Raw genomic sequence first — 18,659 nt, 5'->3', positions numbered from 1 at the left:
ACAGCTACTTGTTCACAATTTTTTGTGGAAGGCTCTTTGTAGAAATGTCAGATTGTTCTACCAGGTCATGGGCACAGTGTGTTCCCTCAGGGTGGGAACAAAGACAGGGACCAAAATGCAGCCCTCGGGGCATCTTTCCTTAGGCTGCAACCGACCTGCAGTGTCTGCCTTTCGCCTATTGCTCCTTTCTTGTTCGGTGGAGAAGTAAAGGAGGGTTTTAGCTGATTTTTTTTTTTTTTTTTTGGTCTCTTTCTGTTAAATTTTACCCTTTCCTGAGGTAAAGTTATGATTGACATCTTTTTAACCCTACCGTGGTAGGTTTTTAACCTTTGTAAGGAAGCACATCCTTTTGGGGAGCTGCTAGGCCTCAAACCCAGAACTCCACACACCCAAGGCAAGCCCTCTCTACCACTCCGCTACATTCCCTGGACCCTTTTCATTGTTTTCTTTTGGGTGGTTGTTTTTCAGACCGTCCAAGTGATTGTCCAGGCTCGACTTGGTGAAAAGATTTGCACTCGCTCATCTTCGTCCCCAACTGGTTCAGACTGGGTAAAATTCCTACTGTCTGCTAAGGGAGGGGTATATATATATTCTGTGGTGTTTGTCACAAAACATGAGTGTCAAGTTCTCAAGTTCAGTAATTAGTACACGATTTACAGCAGTACTAAGTTGTGATGTGAAAATATCTAACTCTGTTTGATCCCTTGACTTAGAAAGTTTTTTCCTTATAGAGATTAGTCTCAAATGTATCTGGCCGGGTTTTGGCTTTCTGTTGAGATAGATGGGAAGCTTCGTCCGTAGACAAACATCCTGCCTGGTTAGCTGGTTGTTATCCTGAGTCCTTAACCCTTTCAACTTGAGATCTGGGGCCTTAAACAGTACGTCCCTTGCCCAACAGACTCCTTTATGGCCCCCTGACATTCCTTGAGGGGGTCTCGTGCCAAGGTCCCTTTTGTTTTCTAGTTCAACTTAGCGATCAAAGACATCCCAGAGGTCACCCATGAAGCAAAGAAGGCACTGGCGGGGCAGCTGCCCGCTGTCGGGCGGTCCATGTGTGTGGAGATCTCGCTGAAGACCTCGGAGGTAAGGGGCAGCCTCCAGGATGTCCACCCTCTGCTTCCAGCTCAGTTCTCAGCCTTGGTTGGTCCTGTGCTTCCTTTCTGAACTTCTTCTCGTTTTCCGGAAGAGTCCTGGTTTGTCTGGTTTGTCTGTTTTTTTGTGCTGGGGATTGAACCCAGGGCCTCATGCGTGCTAGGAAATAGCTTTAGTCCGCACTCATGGTTTTTGTACATATTCCAGGAATGTGGAATAGGGCTCTTTGCTCTCTTCTGCATATGACAGTTTTCTGTTCATTCTTTGACCCACATGCTCTAGAAAATCTCCCCTTTTGCGGAGGAGAGATAAATAACTGCCTTTTTTTTTTTTTTTTGGTTGGTACCAGGATTGAACTCGGGCCCTTGCACTTGCGAGGCAGGCAGTAGAACCACTGTGCCAAATCCCCGGCCCACTAACTGCTTTCTTTTGACCTCCTATGGCACCTTATTTATATTTGTTTCCAGAAAATAACTTACATTATATGTTTTGCAGTGCTCGGATTTGGACCGAGTGCCTTCACAATGAGCTATATTCCCCCCGCCTGCTTTGAGACAGAGCCTCCCTCCAGGCTGTCCTTTAACTCACTATGTAGCCCAGGCTGGCCTTGAACTGGTGATCCTCCTGCTTCAGCCTCCCAAGTGCTAGGATGATAGGGGTGAGCCACAACACCTTGCCTCTCCCATTCTTTTTTTTTTTTTTTAATGTTCTGTTTTGCTAAATTGCCCTCAGCCTCCCAGAGTTCTGGGATTACAGGTGTGTACCACCACACTCAACTTTACTGTAAGTTTTCACAAATACATTTGTTCAGCTGGGCGTGGCGACACACACCTGTAATCCCAGCACTTGGGAGGCTGAGGCAGGGGGATCTCTGTGAGTTAGAGACCAGCCTGGGCTATATAGTGAGTTCTAGGTCAGTCTCAACTACATAGAGAGACCCTGTCTCCAAAAAATTAAAAAAAAAATTTTTTTTTTGTTCACCCTGATCCACTGTGAGCCAAGCATTATTACTTCCTTGTCTATCTCTTTCCTCTTAACATTGTAAGGCTGTGTAGCATAGTAAGAGACAAGCTGCTTCTGTAATTTTCCCTGCTGAAGCAGCAAAAGAGTAGGACTGCTTGAAAACAAGAGTTCAAGACCAGCTTGGACAGCATATTGAGACCCTGTCTCAAAATAGAAGGAAGGTCTGGAGCTGTAGCCCATGGCATATGTGAGGCCCTGGTTGTAGTCCCCACCACCACAGAAAATAAGACAAGAGTGATAAGGGTCTGTACTAAGACAGACACATAAATTTGATCTGCTCCAATAAAAGTCAGTTCTCAATTTCGTGGATTAACCCACACTCCCTTACTCAGACAATAGTGCTCTTCCATTTGATTAATCAAAAGGCCCCTTGTGTCCAAAGGCGTGGGACTCTTTCTCTAAAGTCATAGGCAGGAATGTTACAAGGTTGAAGAATTCTGGCTCTTGTCCTTTTCTTTCCTACCTACTAGGAGACGTCTGTTGAGAGCCATACCCAGAGAGGGATCAGTTTGGTTAGAGATATCAGACAGCTAAGAAATACTTAAGGAAGGAGCTTATTAAGGTAGCAAGCTTTCCTAAACTGTGGATATCACCTAAAAATGTTCCCTATGGAATTGGAAGGGGGAAAAAGTACCGTGGATGTATGTGTGGGTGGGAGAGGAGGAACTAGTGATTGAACCCAGGGGTGCTCTATCAGGAGCTGAACCCTCAAAATTCCTTTTTTCAAATTTTGAGATAAAGTCTTTTGGTACCCAGGATCAAACTCGGCACCATGTGCTTGCGAGGCAGGGAGATAAAGTCTTTCTAAGTTACCAGGGCTGGCCTTAGGCTCCCCAGTAGGTGGGGTTATAGGTGTGGGCTGCTCTGCCTGTCTTGGAATGCGTTGGTGGGTGCGTGTGTGTGTGTGTGTGTGTGTGTGTGTGTGTGTGTGTTCATTGGGTATGAATCCTGGACCTTTACACTGAGATATTTCCCCAGACCCTTTTTTATATTTTTATTTTGAGAAGAAAATCTCACTAAATCGCCATGTTACCAAGGCTAGGCTCAAACTTGTGATCCTTTTTCCTCAGCTTCCAGTGTGCTAGGATTACAGGTGTGCACCACCAGATTTGGCTGGAACTTTCATTTTGCTTTAAGGGAAATTCTGTGATGCATTTATTTATTTTCTATGGTGTACTTCTTAAGAAGAAAGAAATTAACTGTACTGTGTACCTAAAATGTACCAATAAATTCAATGAGGAAAAAAAAAAGAAGAAAGAAGTGGTAAAAATGGTATAAACAGTGAAATCCCACTTTTTAAAAAGCTGGTTAAACTGATATTTGCTTTTATTTCCTTTTTACTTAGATATGCCTTCCAGTATTTGTGTAATGACTACATAGTGCTTTACAATATATAAAGAGGGTAGTTTTTAAAAACTAGAATGTTTTTCAATTGTCCTATCTACAGGGAGATTCCATGGAGCTGGAGATTTGGTGTCTTGAAATGAATGAAAAGTAAGTGCTTCTGTCTCGGCTCTGGGAGTGTGGCAGCTGAGAACACAGTGGGTGCCATCCTGTGGGCGCGGGGCTTGGTTTCCCGGGCAGGGAGGGCGTCCTGGCTTCTTGGCAGAGCAAGAGGTCTTTGCTTCCAGCCTGGGCATGGCTGTGACCTCCAGGGGAGGTCAGTCCCTGGGGAGAGCAGCCAGGAGAGCTGACAAGGAGTCATTTGTCCAGGGAACCGCTCTTCTCTGACTCAGCCCTCAGGAGCTGAGTAACATGACTGCCTGTGTTCTGTCTGTTCTGTGTGGCACTGGTCCAGTAAGATTTCCCCGTGTCAGCCATGGGTCGGAGGTTCCTGTCATCTCCCTGCCCCACTTTCCTCCCCTAAGGCAGATCACTTTACCCCCTGCCCACAGCATCGGGTTTCAAGTAGAATACATAGAAGATGGAGGAAAATATCAGCTCACAAAGCAAACCCTTCATACTGATAAGTACATGTGGTGTAAGCGCTATTGTTTTGGTACTGGGGATCGGACCTTGCACTTGTGAGGCAGACAGCGGCACCACTGAGCTAAATCCCCAGCTCCAAGCACTGTTTTTTTGTTTGTTTGTTTGTTTTTTCCTTAGAAATTGCCTGGTTATGGTAGAGAATTTCGGTGCCAGACAGACTTTTCTCCCGATTTCCCCTGGAGTGAGACAATTCATGTGCTTACACATTGAAATCATGTCTACACCTTTAATATAAATAATTGTAGTTTGTATTTATTGGTTTTAAGTGTGTTGCTTTATTGCTTAGAGTGGTAACCACTTGGAAGGAAAGTATATCAAAACGTATTGGTTGAGCCGGGCGTGGTGGTGCTCACCTGCCGTCCCAGCACTGGGGAGGCTGAGGCTGGAGGATTGCTGTGAGTTAGGTAAGACCAGCCTGGGCTACATAGTGAGCTCTAGGTCAGCCTCAACTACAAAGTGAGACCCTGTCTCCCCAAAAAAAAAAAAAAAAAACCATATTGGGTGGATTTTCCTGCTTAGCCGCTCACCCACTCTGACCAGGGCACAAATAAGCAAAACTGTGGCTTCCTTCCTTCAGCAATCTGTAGACAACTGCCATTGTTCCTTCAGTTGAAAACATTTTAGTCATAAACACAACACGCACAGTTGCAGGAATTCCTAGGAGATGTTAACAGGGTCTGTGCACCCCTCAGGTGTGATAAAGAAATCAAAGTTTCCTACACCGTGTACAACAGACTGTCCCTGCTGCTCAAGTCTCTTCTTGCTATCACGCGGGTGACACCAGCCTATAGGCTGTCCAGAAAGCAGGGGCACGAATACGTCATACTGTACAGGTAAGCAGCGTGGGTGTTCATCCCTGTGGCTGGAGGGAGGGAGGAAGGAGGGGAATCCTCGCCGGTGAGGGCTGTGCTAGCGACAGTGGGTGTGAAAGTGGGGACCGCACAGGAGCTGGGTTCAGACTGACACACGGCCCAGGGGAGGAACAGAGGGTGTGGGACAGTGCGGGAGCAGACAGGGACAGCCACGGCTCCTGAGCCATCTCACTGGCAAGCTGCGTCTCCCCGCGCTCTTACCAACGACCTGACAGCCTCAACTCTGCTTGTTTTTTCAAGACTAATAAATGTTTGTTGTTAACTCTCCTGCATTTTTGGAGTAATCACTGTTGCTCCCTGAATGTTTACCATGTAGAAGTGATTTTGGATACAAATACTTGCATCTTGAACTATAAAGAAGTGGGTGATCTCTTTTTATAACTTTTTTGTAGTGTGGGGGATTGAACCCAGGACCTTAAACAACAGCCCAGCCCCCTTTTTTTTTAATCTTTGATTTTGTAACAGAGTCTCACTAAGTTGCCCAGGTTGGGCTCAAACTTGGGATCCTCCTGCCTTGGCTTCCCAGAGTACTGGGATTATAGGTGTGACCATCCATACCTGGCTCCATATTCTATCTCATTTTTATTTTTTCAGGGTACCCTTACCTAGTTAATTATTCCATGGTGGAAATGACTTTTAAGGCTGTCCTTGAAATCAAGGGAGTCTTCCTGCCCCAGCCTCTTGAGAGCTGGGATTACAGGCACGCACTATGACACCTGGCTTAAGACTTTCTACTTTCTTAACCCACTTACTTGGGAATGGCTTCTTAAAAGAAAGCAGAGCTCCTCGTAACTAAAGACCACTTATCACAATTCTAACCTTCCAGTAGCAGTTACAGGTCTGTTTGTCAAATTTATTTTCATATTTTTATTTTCCAGTTTGTATACTTGTAAATCACATCATAGGAGTGGGTAACATTTCTTGTTCTTCCTTCTCTACAGGATATACTTTGGGGAAGTTCAGCTCAATGGCTTAGGAGAAGGTATGGGTCAGATCAAGGTGGGAAAACATGGTAATGTTAAGAGCATGGCTACCTGCAGAGAGTGGCTTGTGTGACCTGTAGTAATCTGTGGCTCAGTGTGGGGGATGAGTAAGGCAGAGACAGGTTGACATGTAAGTGGTCCAGCGAGATTTTCCCTGGAAGTCCCATGAACTTCTAGTTCTTTTTTATTCCTTTGAACATAGTTTTACCTAGAAATGAGTGCTGTTTCTTCTCCTCACATCCGGTCAGTACTGAATAAATTGAGAAGGGAGAACACAGGAGCACGTACACTCACATACACTGCATACACACATTTAAGGCCGCTGACCCCACGGGGCTAAATGAAAAATGCCAGAGTGTACAGCAGGCCGAATGGTTCTGGACAACAGACGGGCAGGGTCAGCATTCTCTGGGTAAAGAGCTAATCCTGTCTCTCTCCTAGGCTTCCAGACAGTTCGCGTTGGGACGGTGGGCACCCCTGTGGGCACCATCACTCTTTCTTGTGCTTACAGAATCAACTTGGCATTCATGTCCACCAGGTGAGGAGAATAGAACGCAGGAGAATGCTCGCAAGGGTGCCGACGCTTCCGCCTTCCCCATACCCCTGACAGCATCTGCAGCACAGCCTTGCTAGTGCTGAAAGCAGCCCTCCAGATGAATGAACTCGAGAGAGGGCACTGTTGAAAGATTGGAGAATTTGAGAGTGCCAGAGCCCACATATCTAGAATGTAGAGCTGGTGGCTTACACTGAGAGATTGCAGTAGTTAAGACTAATAGATACAGAGTGAGGTGGAGGGCTGGAGATTTAGCCCAGTGGCGTGGTATCTGCCTGGCAAGCACAAGGTCCTTAGTTCGATCCCCAGTACCAAAAAAAAAGATAAAGCTAGGGGCCTCCCGAGGTCTTCGGGGCTGGGAAGTGGGCCCACCCCTGTGGCCTGGCTGGTGGTTGTAGCCCTTGGCCTCTCTCTTGGCCTGTTTTGCTCACTCCTTGCGTCTTTCCCACATTCCTGGCTTCTCCAGCTTCTTTGGTCTCCACTGTACCTTTAGCTTCACTCTCGTTACTTTTCACACTGACTTTTCTGGGTGGAAGCTTTCAATAGCCCACAAGTCTTGCATACTGCACTCCTGTAAAACCAGCACTAAAGTAGATGATGCCAGGGTCTGCTGTCAGCTCAGGCAGTAGCCGGGCCATGAGGTCCCAGCTCCAGAGGCCTCTCGAGTGCCTGAATAGCTGAGCACTGGGAGCCACATTTGCACTTCGTGAACTCAATGTCCTGGTGCTGTCTTCTTAGAGCAAAATACTTCACTGTTGTAATTTTGACCCTACAAAGGGTAGGGCCTTGCGGATTCCTGACATGCCTGTGAGCCATTTTTCCTGCTGTCCTGATGTAAAGTACTTGACTTCCTTCTGTTTTGTTGATTCTTAGAGAGAGTCTCACTTTGTGAGGCTGGCTTCAAACTCATGGCCACCTTCCTGTCTCAGCCTGCCAAGTGCTGGGGTTACAATGTGTGTGCCACCCTGCCCGCACACTTCTTTATAAACTGCATTGTGCTTGTTGCCTAGGCAATTCGAGAGGACCCCTCCTATCATGGGGATCATCATTGATCACTTTGTGGACCGCCCCTACCCCAGCTCCTCTCCCAGACACCCCTGCATTTACAGGTGAGGAGTGTGAATGGAGCCTCCCAATCCATAGTGAAACCAGAGCACCCATTTCCCCCTGGACAAAAATGGGGGGCTGTTTCCCGTTCCCTCTGCTTCCAGTTAGGTGTACTACTACCTGAGACATCCATAATGTCTCAGAAAACATTGGGCATTTGCATCTTGATGGTAATGGTGTTCTGTGTAGCAAGTTACTGGGGCCCCCAAGAGTGCCAGTAATTCATGGGATATCTTGGGTCAATTATTAAGTGACTTGTAGGTTGCCATCTGGCTTTATAAACTCAGCGTGAAACAGTTCCTGACACAACCCCCACCCTTCGCACATCCCATGGTCCACTGTTGAACGGACGGCCACCCCAGCAGGCTCCCCATTTCTGTTCCCCTCCTTTAGAACCGCCGGTGAGGATGCGGGTGGAGCGTACCCGTCGGTGGAAGACTCTCAGGAAGTGTGCACCACGTCGTTCTCCACCTCCCCGCCGTCACAGGTAGGCATATGTGTTCTGGATGGTGGTGGCTACTGCAGGTGCGTGAAATGGAGCCCACGGTGAGCTGTACCTCGGCCCCTTGGTTGTGGCGAGGATTCGTCCCGGGCTGTTGTGATGAATGACAGACCCAACGCGGCACATAATACGCAGCGATTCCGGTTTGTAACCATTCTTAGCCCCCGAATTCCACTTAGCCTTTACCCCTTGCTCATTCCCTCCGACTGCCTTGAAAATCAGTCACAGAATTTTAAATGCATTCACACACCAGGGAGTCTATAATCCACACCTGCTAATTTAGTGGGCTTCTCTTCTTAAGTGGCAAATTTGGTTTCTAATCAGGGAAGGAGCCTAGAAATAGCCAGTACTTATTTAGTTAAAAGTTCCTGTAAGAAGCTGGGTACGGCAGCACATGCCTGTAATCCCACCCAGCACTCTAGGAGGCTGAAGCAGGAGGATCACAAGTTCCTGCCCTGCCTGAGCAATATAGCAACTTGGCACAACTCTTGTTTTAAAATAAAAGTAAATAAAAAGCTGAGGATTTAGCCATGGGTTTGATCCCCAATGCCAAAAAATAAAAAGCCAGTGAGAAACCAATACGTAGCTTTTGTGATGACACAGGCATTTGCCTGTCTGTTTCCTCTGTCCCCGAGTCTTTCTAGCCTGACGTCCTAACCAGTATCCTTGCCATTAATCAGTCCCCACTGCCAAGGCCAGTTTCAATGAAACACGTGCCTGAAGTGCAGCCATCTTCCCCACAACAAGCCTCTCGTGGTCCTGTCGTGGCCAGGCCACCTCTGCTAGGTACCCCTTTCGTGCTGCTGGCTGAGTTTCAGGGCGTCAGCCTGCTCCCACCCCACCTTCGTCTTCCACCCTTGCCTCCAGCCCCCTCTGCACCCTGCCCAGCCCCACCATCTGCACCCCCGACTTTGACTCTGAGATCTGCCGGTTTCTTCTGGCCCTTCCCCTGTTCTGCTTCTTAAACCACCCCCCAGGCTTTCCTTCCGCCTTCTTAGTGGGTATGACTAATTAATTACCTCTCTGTCTTTATTTAGTTGTCATTTTGGGTATTGTTTTCTTTCCCCCCCGTACTGAAGATTGAACTCAGGACCTTGCACCTGCAGCACTGTGCCACTGAGATAAATCCCCAGCCTGGTCATTTAGTTGTAATTTTTAATTTAAAAATTTTCATTTGTAGAAATTTATAAACTTTTCCATCCTGGGTTATTTTGGAAGTACCAGATTGAAATCATGATTCTGTGCTGTTTCAAAAGCAACAGCTGGTACACTCCCATCACCCCACCTGCGTGGAGACCGAGGCAGGAGGACTGCAGGTTTGAGGCGAGCCTAGTCTCTTAGAAAGACCTTACTTAACAAAAGGGCTGGCAGCAAAGCGTGGTGGCACATACACCTGTTAATCCCAGTGCTGGGGAGGCTGAGGCAGGAGCATCAGAGGTCTAAGCTGCATAATGAGACCTTGTCTCAAAAAAAAAAAGGAAGAAACAAAACCAGAAAGAAACACTAGAGCATGCTAAGATTTCGCCTATAGCCACCACATCTCAAGAACCCCGAGTCTGACCAAAGCTGGAGTATTTTGGTTTGGAAATACTCCTTTCAGACTTTCCTGGTAGAGCGAACAGAGAGGTGAAATCATGTACTGTTGGTTCTCCTCCTTTCTGTTAACACTCAGTAGTTTATCAATCAGCACTATCCAGGGGCACGCATAATTACTCAGCCACTTTAACTGGAGCTTTTGCTGGGTTCCAGGAATAAATACACATCAGTGTGTTGCTTGTTCTGCTGGCAGCATAAGGATCCTTGTGTCATTTGGGCACAAAGTTGAGGCATGAACTAGTTGTGAGCCTAAACCTGCTACTGGGTCCCAGAGTCTTTGTCCAGTTCTAAGCATTGATTTGCTAAATTTAAAGAGTTAAAGATGGAACAGCAGGACCCCTTGTAATCCTCTTTCCCATAAGTAGCTTTGAAATCGTAAGGTTTTTGGTCTGGGGGTGATGGTGCACAGCTGTAATTGCAGCACTTGGGAGGCTGAGGCAGGAGGATTGCGAGTTTGAGACCAGCCTGGGCTACCTAATGAAATGCTGTCTCAAAAAGACAAAAATAGTTTTGAAAGGGTCCCAGCTTTTCCTCTGTTGCATTGTCCCACACTGTTGAGGACTATTAACACACACACACACGACCCTGCACACCCACTCACCTTCACCGTCCCTGGACAGCGCAGGCCTTGAGAAGCTGTGTGAGTCGTCCGCACAGACCAGCAGCCTTCCTCCTGCTGCTCCCACTCTGCCGCCCGTGGACACGCACTAACTGACGCTGGATCCAGCTTCTTTGCGTTGCCACGTCGACCCTCCCAGCTGCTCCTGGGGAACAGGCATCCCGGGGCACTCCCACGGCACACGTCACTTCCGGGCCGCTGCGCCGTCCCTCCGGCCTCACTGCTGCCCCCAGACGTTATTCCATGGCTTTCTCAAGGCCCTTTTCTCTTCTCTCTCTTGTCTCTCCTGTCTCTGTGTGTGTCTGTGCACAGTGTGTGTTTACTGTCACAAAGGCACATTTTCAGACCCCTCCTCCTGTGGTGACGGACACTCTGAGGGTCCCCATGGCAGGACTGGCCTTTTCCCATCAAGTGAGTTCATCATGGGCCGAAGGGGACTTGATGAGACAGCTTCTTTCTGTTTCAGCCGTGGGAGCGGAGCCCAGGGTATCGTTATTTACACAGCCCCAAGTGTTCTGCGGGATCTCTCCAAGGTTTCGTGATTGAATCTTAGGACACAGCCACGGCCCAGGAGCCCAAAAGAGAGATTTGCATTTGCTCCTTCTGTTATGTGGAAAATACAGCGAGTTATTTATATCAGATTTCCAAACAAACAATCCAAGACTGGCCTTTCTCTTTTCTATATAAATAGGAACCCACCCCTGCCCAGGGGTGATGAAGGGTGCGATTAGAAAGCCTGTTCCAAAGGGACCTCAAGGACAGAGGAGAAAATAGAATGGCTTTGGAAAAGCTGATGGCTTGGGCTCCAAGTTGTGCCCCGGGGTTGTGGCCCGCAGGTCTGCTGGGCTCAGAGTGGAAGCCTTAACTGCACCCCGGAAGGGCCAGCCAGGAGTTCATCTGAGGCCTCCGGAGGCTCAGAGCCAGGGCTCCCGAGCCCCGAGCGAACAGTCTGCTCATTTGCATCTACAAGGCTCCTCCTCGCTGTGGGCCAGGGCGGGATCCCTTCCTTCCCTCTCCTGAGATACTGCCCCCCTCTCCGAGGGCCTGTTTTTTTCTGTCTCTCCTCTGCCCCTGTTTTTCTCTCACTCAGCTCTCCAGCTCTCGCCTTTCCTATCAGCCGGCTGTCCTGGGCCTTGGATCAGCTGACCTGGCTTACCCCGTAGTGGTCCCTGCTGGTCTAAACGCTCCACACCCTCACCAGGTATCTCCCACCCTCTTAGGACCCAGATGGAGTGCGAGTGTCCGACCGAGAGAGAGGAAGGACGACCTCCAGGGTTTCTCTCCCTTCCCTGTCCCTGTCCCTCTCCCTCTAGTCGGCACTGTGCGTGTCTGTCAGCACCGAGTCCCAGAGAGGATAAGGATGTGGGGTTGCCTGCCCAGCTGTAGCATTGGTCCTGGGAAGGCCGGAAGCAGGTGCCACCAAGCCAGGCCCCTGAGGGTCCCCTGCCTCCCGACGCCGCAGTGGCTCACAGATCTCCATTTCCCCCACAGCTCATGGTTCCTGGGAAGGAAGGGGGAGTGCCCGTGGCTCCCGTCCAGCCTGCCCACGGCGCCCAGGCTGACCAGGAGAGATTGGCGACCCACACCCCTTCGGACGGGCCCCACTGTGCTGCCACACCTTCCAGCAGGTGAGTTCCTGTGTGGCTCGGCCAGGGGGCAGGCAGCCGGGCCCAGCTGGACGTCTGTGTCCCAGGTGGGAACTTCTATGGGGCTTGGGGACTCGGCTGTCCTCTGCTGTGGAAGCTCCCTGCCTCCCGGAAGCAGCAGGCCTTGGTTCCTGTCACTTGACCCAGTGAAGATTAGGGTCTGGTGTTTTTCTCTTACCCCAGACTCCTGTCATCAGCCATGCATTGCCTGAGGACCCAAACAGGTGTTTATCACACCCTGAAGCCTGGTGCCAAGGTGCACCTGGGTGTGATTGCTTTTCTGCTGAATTAGAACCTTGCAGACATTCTTTGTAAATGCCCACTTTTTTCTCTTTAAAAAAAATTCAGACATGGTGGTAACGTGATACATTCTGTGCAGTGACTTAGTTCTTAAGTAGGAAGTGACAGTTCTCGCATTTCTACTTTGCAAAAGTCACCGCTGTCACCTGTTCTTTAAGGATGACAGGGCCGAGGTGAGCCGAGTAGGCCATAGGCCCAGTGTGTGTCCGGCCCCGGGATTCACTGCAGAGCAGTGCAGGGAGCAGCAGGCCGCACACAGCCGCGCCCAACCCCGGAGGAGCGCTCCCTGGCCTGGCCTGGCTCTGCTCCTGCACTCAGAGGACCTTGGAGATACAGAGGTCACCTTTCCTGGTGCCTTTTTAGCACCTTCAGCCGTAGCCACCTGCAGCCCGCGGCTCCCGTTCATCTCATCCTAGGCACCATCCCGTCTCCTTTCTGTTCCCACAGTGGACAACGGTAGGAGCATCATTGTTCAGGAAGTCTTTTGTCTTTCTGTAGAAAATTTGTGGCTTATCAGCACCGTCCTTCCTCCCTGGCTTCCAGGGGTGGATCATCAAAGGAAGACTTTGTTAGTCATCTTACAGTCATTTTCTGAGCCTCACCCCTGGATGTGCCTCGGAGTAGCTGCTGGCAGCGAACCCGGTGGGGCCAGAATAGGGTTAGATGCAGGTCCCCAGCACACTGAAGCCTGTCCCCAGGGCGCTCCCCCACTGCTGGTGCAGTCACTTGCGCAGTCCACCGGCCAATCTGAGGTCCTTGGAATCCACCAGACCTCGCAGCTGTGTGCACCTCCGAGACCAGCAGCCACTGTGCAGCCCCAGATCCTGCACCCAAGTCCTGGGATCAGGACCCAGTGTCATGGGGACAGGGAGCAGGAGAGCAGGGCACTGACTGGGGCCAGGGATGTGGGAAGGGAGCACAGGGAACCCGGCCAGGTGCGCTGGCTGGCCAAGGTCTCCACTGCTGGGCCTGCCTGGAAGGTGCCAGTGTCCCTTTCAGGGTCAGGCTCGAGTGAGACACTGCTGTAGGTGGCGAGGATGTGCGGTATTCTTAGTTATTGAGGAAAGAAAGCTAAGATGTGGGGTCTGCTACACAGTCGATGCGTGCTGCAGCTGTGGCGGTTTATGAGGCTGCTCATCTGTGTCTGAGGGTTTTTATCACTGGCATTCAGGTTAAATTTCACACCAGCTCTCACACAGCTGTAACAGGAAGTTTCACTTGCGTGTGTGCTGTCCTCTATTGTCCACTCATGAGGCAGGGGCAGTGGCAGCAGCCATACCACGTAGTCCTCTGTCCCACACCGGCGGCTGGGGCCAGTTCCTGCACAGGCCGCAGCCCCTCAGGAGAGCGGGCTCGGGAACCAAGCTGTTCCATGGTTTGAGATGGGAACCATCTTTACCTTTCTCCTTCAGTGAAGGCACCGAAACTGTCTCCAACAGCAGCGAGGGCCGGGCCTCCCCGCATGATGTCTTGGAGACCATGTTTGTCCGGAAAGTGGGGGCTTTTGTCAACAAGCCCATCAACCAGGTGACTCCTCCGTCCCCGCGAAGGCCCTGGGCCAGGTCCGGTGGCTCTGCCACCAGTGTGTGTTGCATTGTGAGGCTGAGGCCCTGCCTGAAGCCACCGGAAGCCCAGAGCCTGCTTCCCAGGCAGGGTCCTTGGGAGCCAGCCCCACGCACACCGTGGGTGTTTATGGTGGGGACGGCGCGGTCAGCCTGGGCGCAAGTGGGCAGCGGCAGCTGGCAGGCCAGGGGAGGGGCAGGCAGGAACGCTTCTCTCGTGGCTCTGTAGGTGACCCTGACGAGCTTGGACATCCCCTTTGCCATGTTTGCTCCCAAGAACTTGGAGCTGGAGGACACCGACCCTATGGTGAGCACGCCGGTGACTGCCAGCTTCTCACAGATGACACAATTGGCTTCCCCCTCGTGGGCTACGGTCACTAAGGCCTCCCCAGACTGGAAGCCTTTGGGGCCAGCATCAGGCTCCTTCCAGAATCCTCCTATGTGAACAGGGACAGGCACCCAGGTCACGGCTTCCACCATGACTCTGCCTATTTCATTTTATTTTATTGTATTTGTGTGGGATTCGAACGCTGGTGCCGTACCCGTGAGCTACATCCCCAGCCCCGGACTCTGCCTCTTGTGCACAGGTGAACCCCCCGGACTCCCCAGAGGCTGTTTCTCCACTCCACTGCAGCCTGCACTCCGAGGGGTCCAGCGAGGGCAGTGGCAGCCACCCCCACGACGACTTTGTCATGATTGACTTCGTAAGTTGGCTCTGCTGGCCTGGGGATGATAAAACTGGAGCCTTCTGCTGGGCTTGAGCAGCATTGAGTTCCCTCTTGGGATGGGATGTGAAAGGGGCCCTGCCCCCTTCCCTGTCCGGGAGACTTTGGGGTCCTAAGGATGGTGACAGTTTTCATCCATGTCTGGTTAAAATTCAGCTCTAAATGGAGATTTTCCAGTGTTTTTCACTTAGGTCCTGTTCATGCCTTTTGCTTAGGAAAGTTGTTTTTGGTACTGGGGATCAAACTTGGGACTTGTGCTTGCGAGGCAGGCAGCAGAACCACTGAGCTAAATCCCCGGCCCCAGGAAAGGTGTTTTAATAAGGGGACAGAAGTGTGGTGGGGACGGAGTAGCATCCCCAGGCCTAGAGGTCAGCAGTCCAGAAGAGCAGAGCCAAGACAGTCCTTGGAAGAAAACAGACCTGTTTGCAGTTTTAGATTTTCCTTCGTGCTCTGAGGCAAGCTAAACTGGATCTGTCTTGTTTTTGAAGAAACCAGCTTTTTCTAAAGATGACATCCTTCCGATGGACTTGGGGACCTTCTACCGTGAGTTTCAGAACCCCCCTCAGCTGAGCAGCCTCTCCATAGACATTGGAGCGCAGTCCATGGCGGAAGACCTGGTACGGAAACCCCTTCCACACCAGCCCTCCTTCCCCCATCTTCCCGGCCCCATCGATGGTCACTTCTGCGCCACAGGCCAGACGTTGCCCACCCTTACACCGCCTAACATCCCTGTCACGGGAAAGAGACGTCTGAGACGTAGATCAGTCCTGGTCAAGGTTCTCATGGTGCCCGTAGTTCTCTTGAGATTGCTCATGCCCAGTTCTCTTTGCGTGTTCTCCGTGGGACCTGCACACTCCTGTCCCAGCTGCTCCCGTGGCTCTGCAGGCAGGTGCCTGTGGTGCAGGGCAGAGGCACAGTCCGAGGGTCTGTCCCTGACCTTCTCTGGTGGCTCTCGTGCCTGGGAGACGTCCTGCTGCCACCTGTGACTGGCGCATCTCTACTTGGCATTTCCTCTTCCTGCTGGGGAAGGTCTGACGAGTGCATCGGCACCGGGGGTCTTTCCTTCCCTTTCTTCACCTGTGCTGGGGATGGGGCCTGCTGGGCTACCTTGAGCCACACCCCAGAATTTGCCACATGTCTTAAGTGCCTTACCCTGAACCCTCAGTCGTCCTGAAAGGGAGCTTTTCTTTTCCCACCATGCAGACCAGAAAGCCAGTCCGTGCTGGAATAACTTGCCTGTGGTCGCACAGCCGGGCAAACCTGATCCCGAAGGGTTTGGCTCTGAGTGTCACTCTGCCCTGACTGTCCTGCCTGTCACTTGACATGCACACAGGAGGAAATGGGTCCTGTGTGCTTGGGGTCTGCAGCCAGGCCCAGCCAGCGCCCAGACCTACCTCTGCTTGGGCCACTCTGGGATGCGAGGCTGGAGTCTCCATGTCCCTCCCATCGCCTGCTGTCCCCATGGCACTGGCCTCCACCTCGTGTTACTGCTGTTCAGGGCCCAGCCTTGTTTTCTCCCTGGTATGGGAGGACAGCTCAGGTCTCCCAGACCCCCGTCCCTCGTGGCTCTGGTTTGCTGTCACTGCCCCCAGCCTGGTGTGAAGATGCAGGTGCACAGGCCTCCCGGACTGCTCAGGGAGTCTGTGGGTGGTGCTGTGGGGCTGTCCTTGTCCTCTTCCTCTTCCAAGAAGGCGCTTTAGTGCCCAGAAAAGGCCATCATAGAACTTTAATTCAGAGCTATAAACTTGAATTTGTATCTGGTGTCTGATGTGTGCCCCAGATATTTCATGTTTAATTTTTGACATGGTCTGTCTTCCATGACATTGAGTGTGTGACCCACGTGGATTCCCCAGGCTGTGTGCAAGCCCGATGGACATGTCCCTCTTTACCTCGATGCCACGCAGCTGGCCTGCCTCCTCAGTCCCTGTCTCTCCGTGGAGGTCCGGTTGTTGGTCTGAGTAATCAGTTCTCTCCTCCCCAACAGGACTCCTTGCCCGAGAAGCTGGCTGTGCACGAAAAGAATGTTCGAGAATTCGATGCCTTTGTGGAAACCCTGCAGTAAAAGTAGCCTCCAGTACCAGCAGCGCCCCCTTTCTGTGGACCTGGGGGCTGGAGCCACTCCCATCCCTCTCGCTGCTCCTAGCCAGGTGGACGGCAGGCGGATTTTCCGGGGTGACCCAGAAGGCCCGGCCCCGCACTTCCTGGACACCCCGTGACTGTGGCTGGGAAGGCCCCTGCTGGCCTTGGGGGCCTCGGCAGGGCCATCTGTGCTCCCACTGTCACCACCTGCACCACAAAGGGTGTCCTCCACTGCTGCTTCCTGCCTGCCTGTCCTGGCCACCAGTCACTTGACATTCCTGCTGGTGGCCGAGGTGGTGCTGGCTGAAAGAGGAACCGAGCAGTGCTGGGAGGAAGAGGGGTCCTGGGGCTGTCTCCCCAGCTCGCACGCAGGCTTGGCTCCTCTTGCTCTCTGCCCTGTGCCTGGGCTTTTGGCAATATGAGGGGCCTGCCTGCCTATGGTGACAACTCCAGCACCAGTTGTCCCCCTCGACGGCTGTGCCAGGCCTTCCTTGGGGTCTGTGCAGCCCTGGCGGCTGCCTGTGCCCAGCTCCTCAGCTCTGAATCCCATGTCCCTGGGATTCTGTCATCCAGAGTCCTGGTGAAGGTTGTTCCTTCTCCCCTTTGCTGCTCCTTGGTTATAGGAATGGTAAATATTTATTAGTTTCAGAGAAATCAAATATTTTATAGAGAAAACCCACTGGCTGTTTGCTTGGGCAGAGGCCTGCTGCTCAGGAAGGTCCCCAGAAGCCCAGCTGCTGCTCTGAGGGTCTCCCTGCTCCTGTGCACAGGGCAGGAGCCAAGAACAGGGCCGGCCGAGAGCAGAACCCCAGGTCAGGACCGCCACAGCCTCCTCGTGGGTGCTCAGTCTCTCAGCACCTGTGTCAGTCCGGCAGCCCAGGAAGTTGGGTGCTCCTGTGAGGACCCAGAGTTGTGCCACCTACAGGGGGCATTGCATATGCCCGTGGGGCCGGGGTGCCTTCTGGTCCTCCTGCTGCTTGGGCCTGGCCACCCCCTCCTGGAATCCAGGGTGTGGCACTGCCCTGGGCTGGTCCCCCGTTGAGAAACCAAAGCTGGGCCAGCACCTAACAGCGCCCCTTCAGGTACTCTCGCCTGAGTCGCTCAGGTGCCCACCTGCTCATCCGGCCTCCTGCCCAGGTACTCTGCTCTTCAGTGGGGCAGATGGCCCTCGACTGCTTGTCAGTACACTGCATGTGACACCGTTCCCACCCCCAAGGCTGGCTCTGAGGAGAGCCCTGGCTGCGCCTGCTTCTGCTGCCACGGGAAAGTCCCATGGCTGTGGCCAGCTGGCCCTCCTGCCTCAGCCAGGTGTGTCCGCGCTTACAGTACCAGTCAGATGCCCCAGCTCCAGCCTGGGCAGGGGAGCCTAGCCAGCCACCACCCTGTGCCCAAGGCTTGCATGAAAAGGCTGGTCCCCACCATCCACGACAGTCCTCTGCCGCCCTGATTATGGCCCTTACCAGCCCCAGCCTTTCTCCAGGTCCCTGTCCATGCAGAGGCAGGGAAGTCGAGCCCTGACCTCGAGCTGGGCCCGGAGGAGCACAGTGAGGTGAAGACTGGCCCCAGCCCTCAGCCCCACACGACGGAGCCCTAGACCGACTCCCGCAGCGCCTGCCCAGGTCAGCACCAGCCTGCCTCCGGGTGGCACAGTTCCTCTTCCTCCAGCCTCCTTGGGAAGTAACTGAGCTGTACTTCAAAATGTATTCAGAGATTTCCAATAAAGGTTTTTCTGTACTTGAACGTTTCCAGTCCCATAAGTTGGACACCTAGCCCAAGCCCGGGTCACCAGTGGGTCCCATGGAAAGGGCCGGCTGGGGCTTGGGAGTCCGGCAGCTTGGTTCATCAGAAAGCTTCCTGGAGCCTGGTTTTCCTTGTATGTTCTCAGCACAGGGTTGTGTGCCTGAGTATTTAGTGAGACAGTATATGAAGTATACTCTGTTTTGTTTTGCACTAGGGATTGAACCCACGCCTTCACACTGAGCTAATCCCTGGAACTTTTTGGTTTTTGTTG

The 18,659-nt window shown here is 52.0% G+C and overlaps 1 protein-coding gene across 6 annotated transcripts in view; it reads left to right on the top strand.

The window, feature by feature from the left end:
- Atg13 (autophagy related 13) overlaps nt 1-18,382 on the top strand; it is a 28,280-nt gene extending 9,898 nt beyond the window's left edge. For 4 of the 6 annotated variants that reach the window (XM_010612455.2, XM_010612454.2, XM_010612453.2 and 1 more), the window contains 16 exons: nt 469-549; nt 964-1,083; nt 3,563-3,609; nt 4,797-4,937; nt 5,918-5,958; nt 6,401-6,497; nt 7,523-7,621; nt 8,013-8,106; nt 10,649-10,747; nt 11,427-11,537; nt 11,828-11,964; nt 13,695-13,809; nt 14,074-14,151; nt 14,432-14,548; nt 15,058-15,186; nt 16,554-18,382. In XM_010612455.2, the coding sequence (XP_010610757.1) occupies nt 469-549; nt 964-1,083; nt 3,563-3,609; nt 4,797-4,937; nt 5,918-5,958; nt 6,401-6,497; nt 7,523-7,621; nt 8,013-8,106; nt 10,649-10,747; nt 11,427-11,537; nt 11,828-11,964; nt 13,695-13,809; nt 14,074-14,151; nt 14,432-14,548; nt 15,058-15,186; nt 16,554-16,631 (1,584 nt within the window). In that variant the 3' untranslated portion in view covers nt 16,632-18,382. The remainder of the gene's footprint in view (nt 1-468; nt 550-963; nt 1,084-3,562; nt 3,610-4,796; nt 4,938-5,917; nt 5,959-6,400; nt 6,498-7,522; nt 7,622-8,012; nt 8,107-10,648; nt 10,748-11,426; nt 11,538-11,827; nt 11,965-13,694; nt 13,810-14,073; nt 14,152-14,431; nt 14,549-15,057; nt 15,187-16,553) is intronic. The other 2 variants (XM_010612458.3, XM_010612459.3) reach the window with 2 other exon arrangements.
- The last annotated feature ends 277 nt before the right edge of the window (nt 18,383-18,659 follow it).

The sequence above is a fragment of the Fukomys damarensis genome, unplaced genomic scaffold, assembly GCF_012274545.1.
Source record: "Fukomys damarensis isolate Sample0158 unplaced genomic scaffold, DMR_v1.0_HiC HiC_scaffold_27, whole genome shotgun sequence".
Lineage (NCBI taxonomy): Eukaryota > Metazoa > Chordata > Mammalia > Rodentia > Bathyergidae > Fukomys > Fukomys damarensis.
The sequence above is the reverse complement of the archived record's forward strand: the minus strand, read 5'-3'. Positions and strand labels throughout refer to the sequence as shown.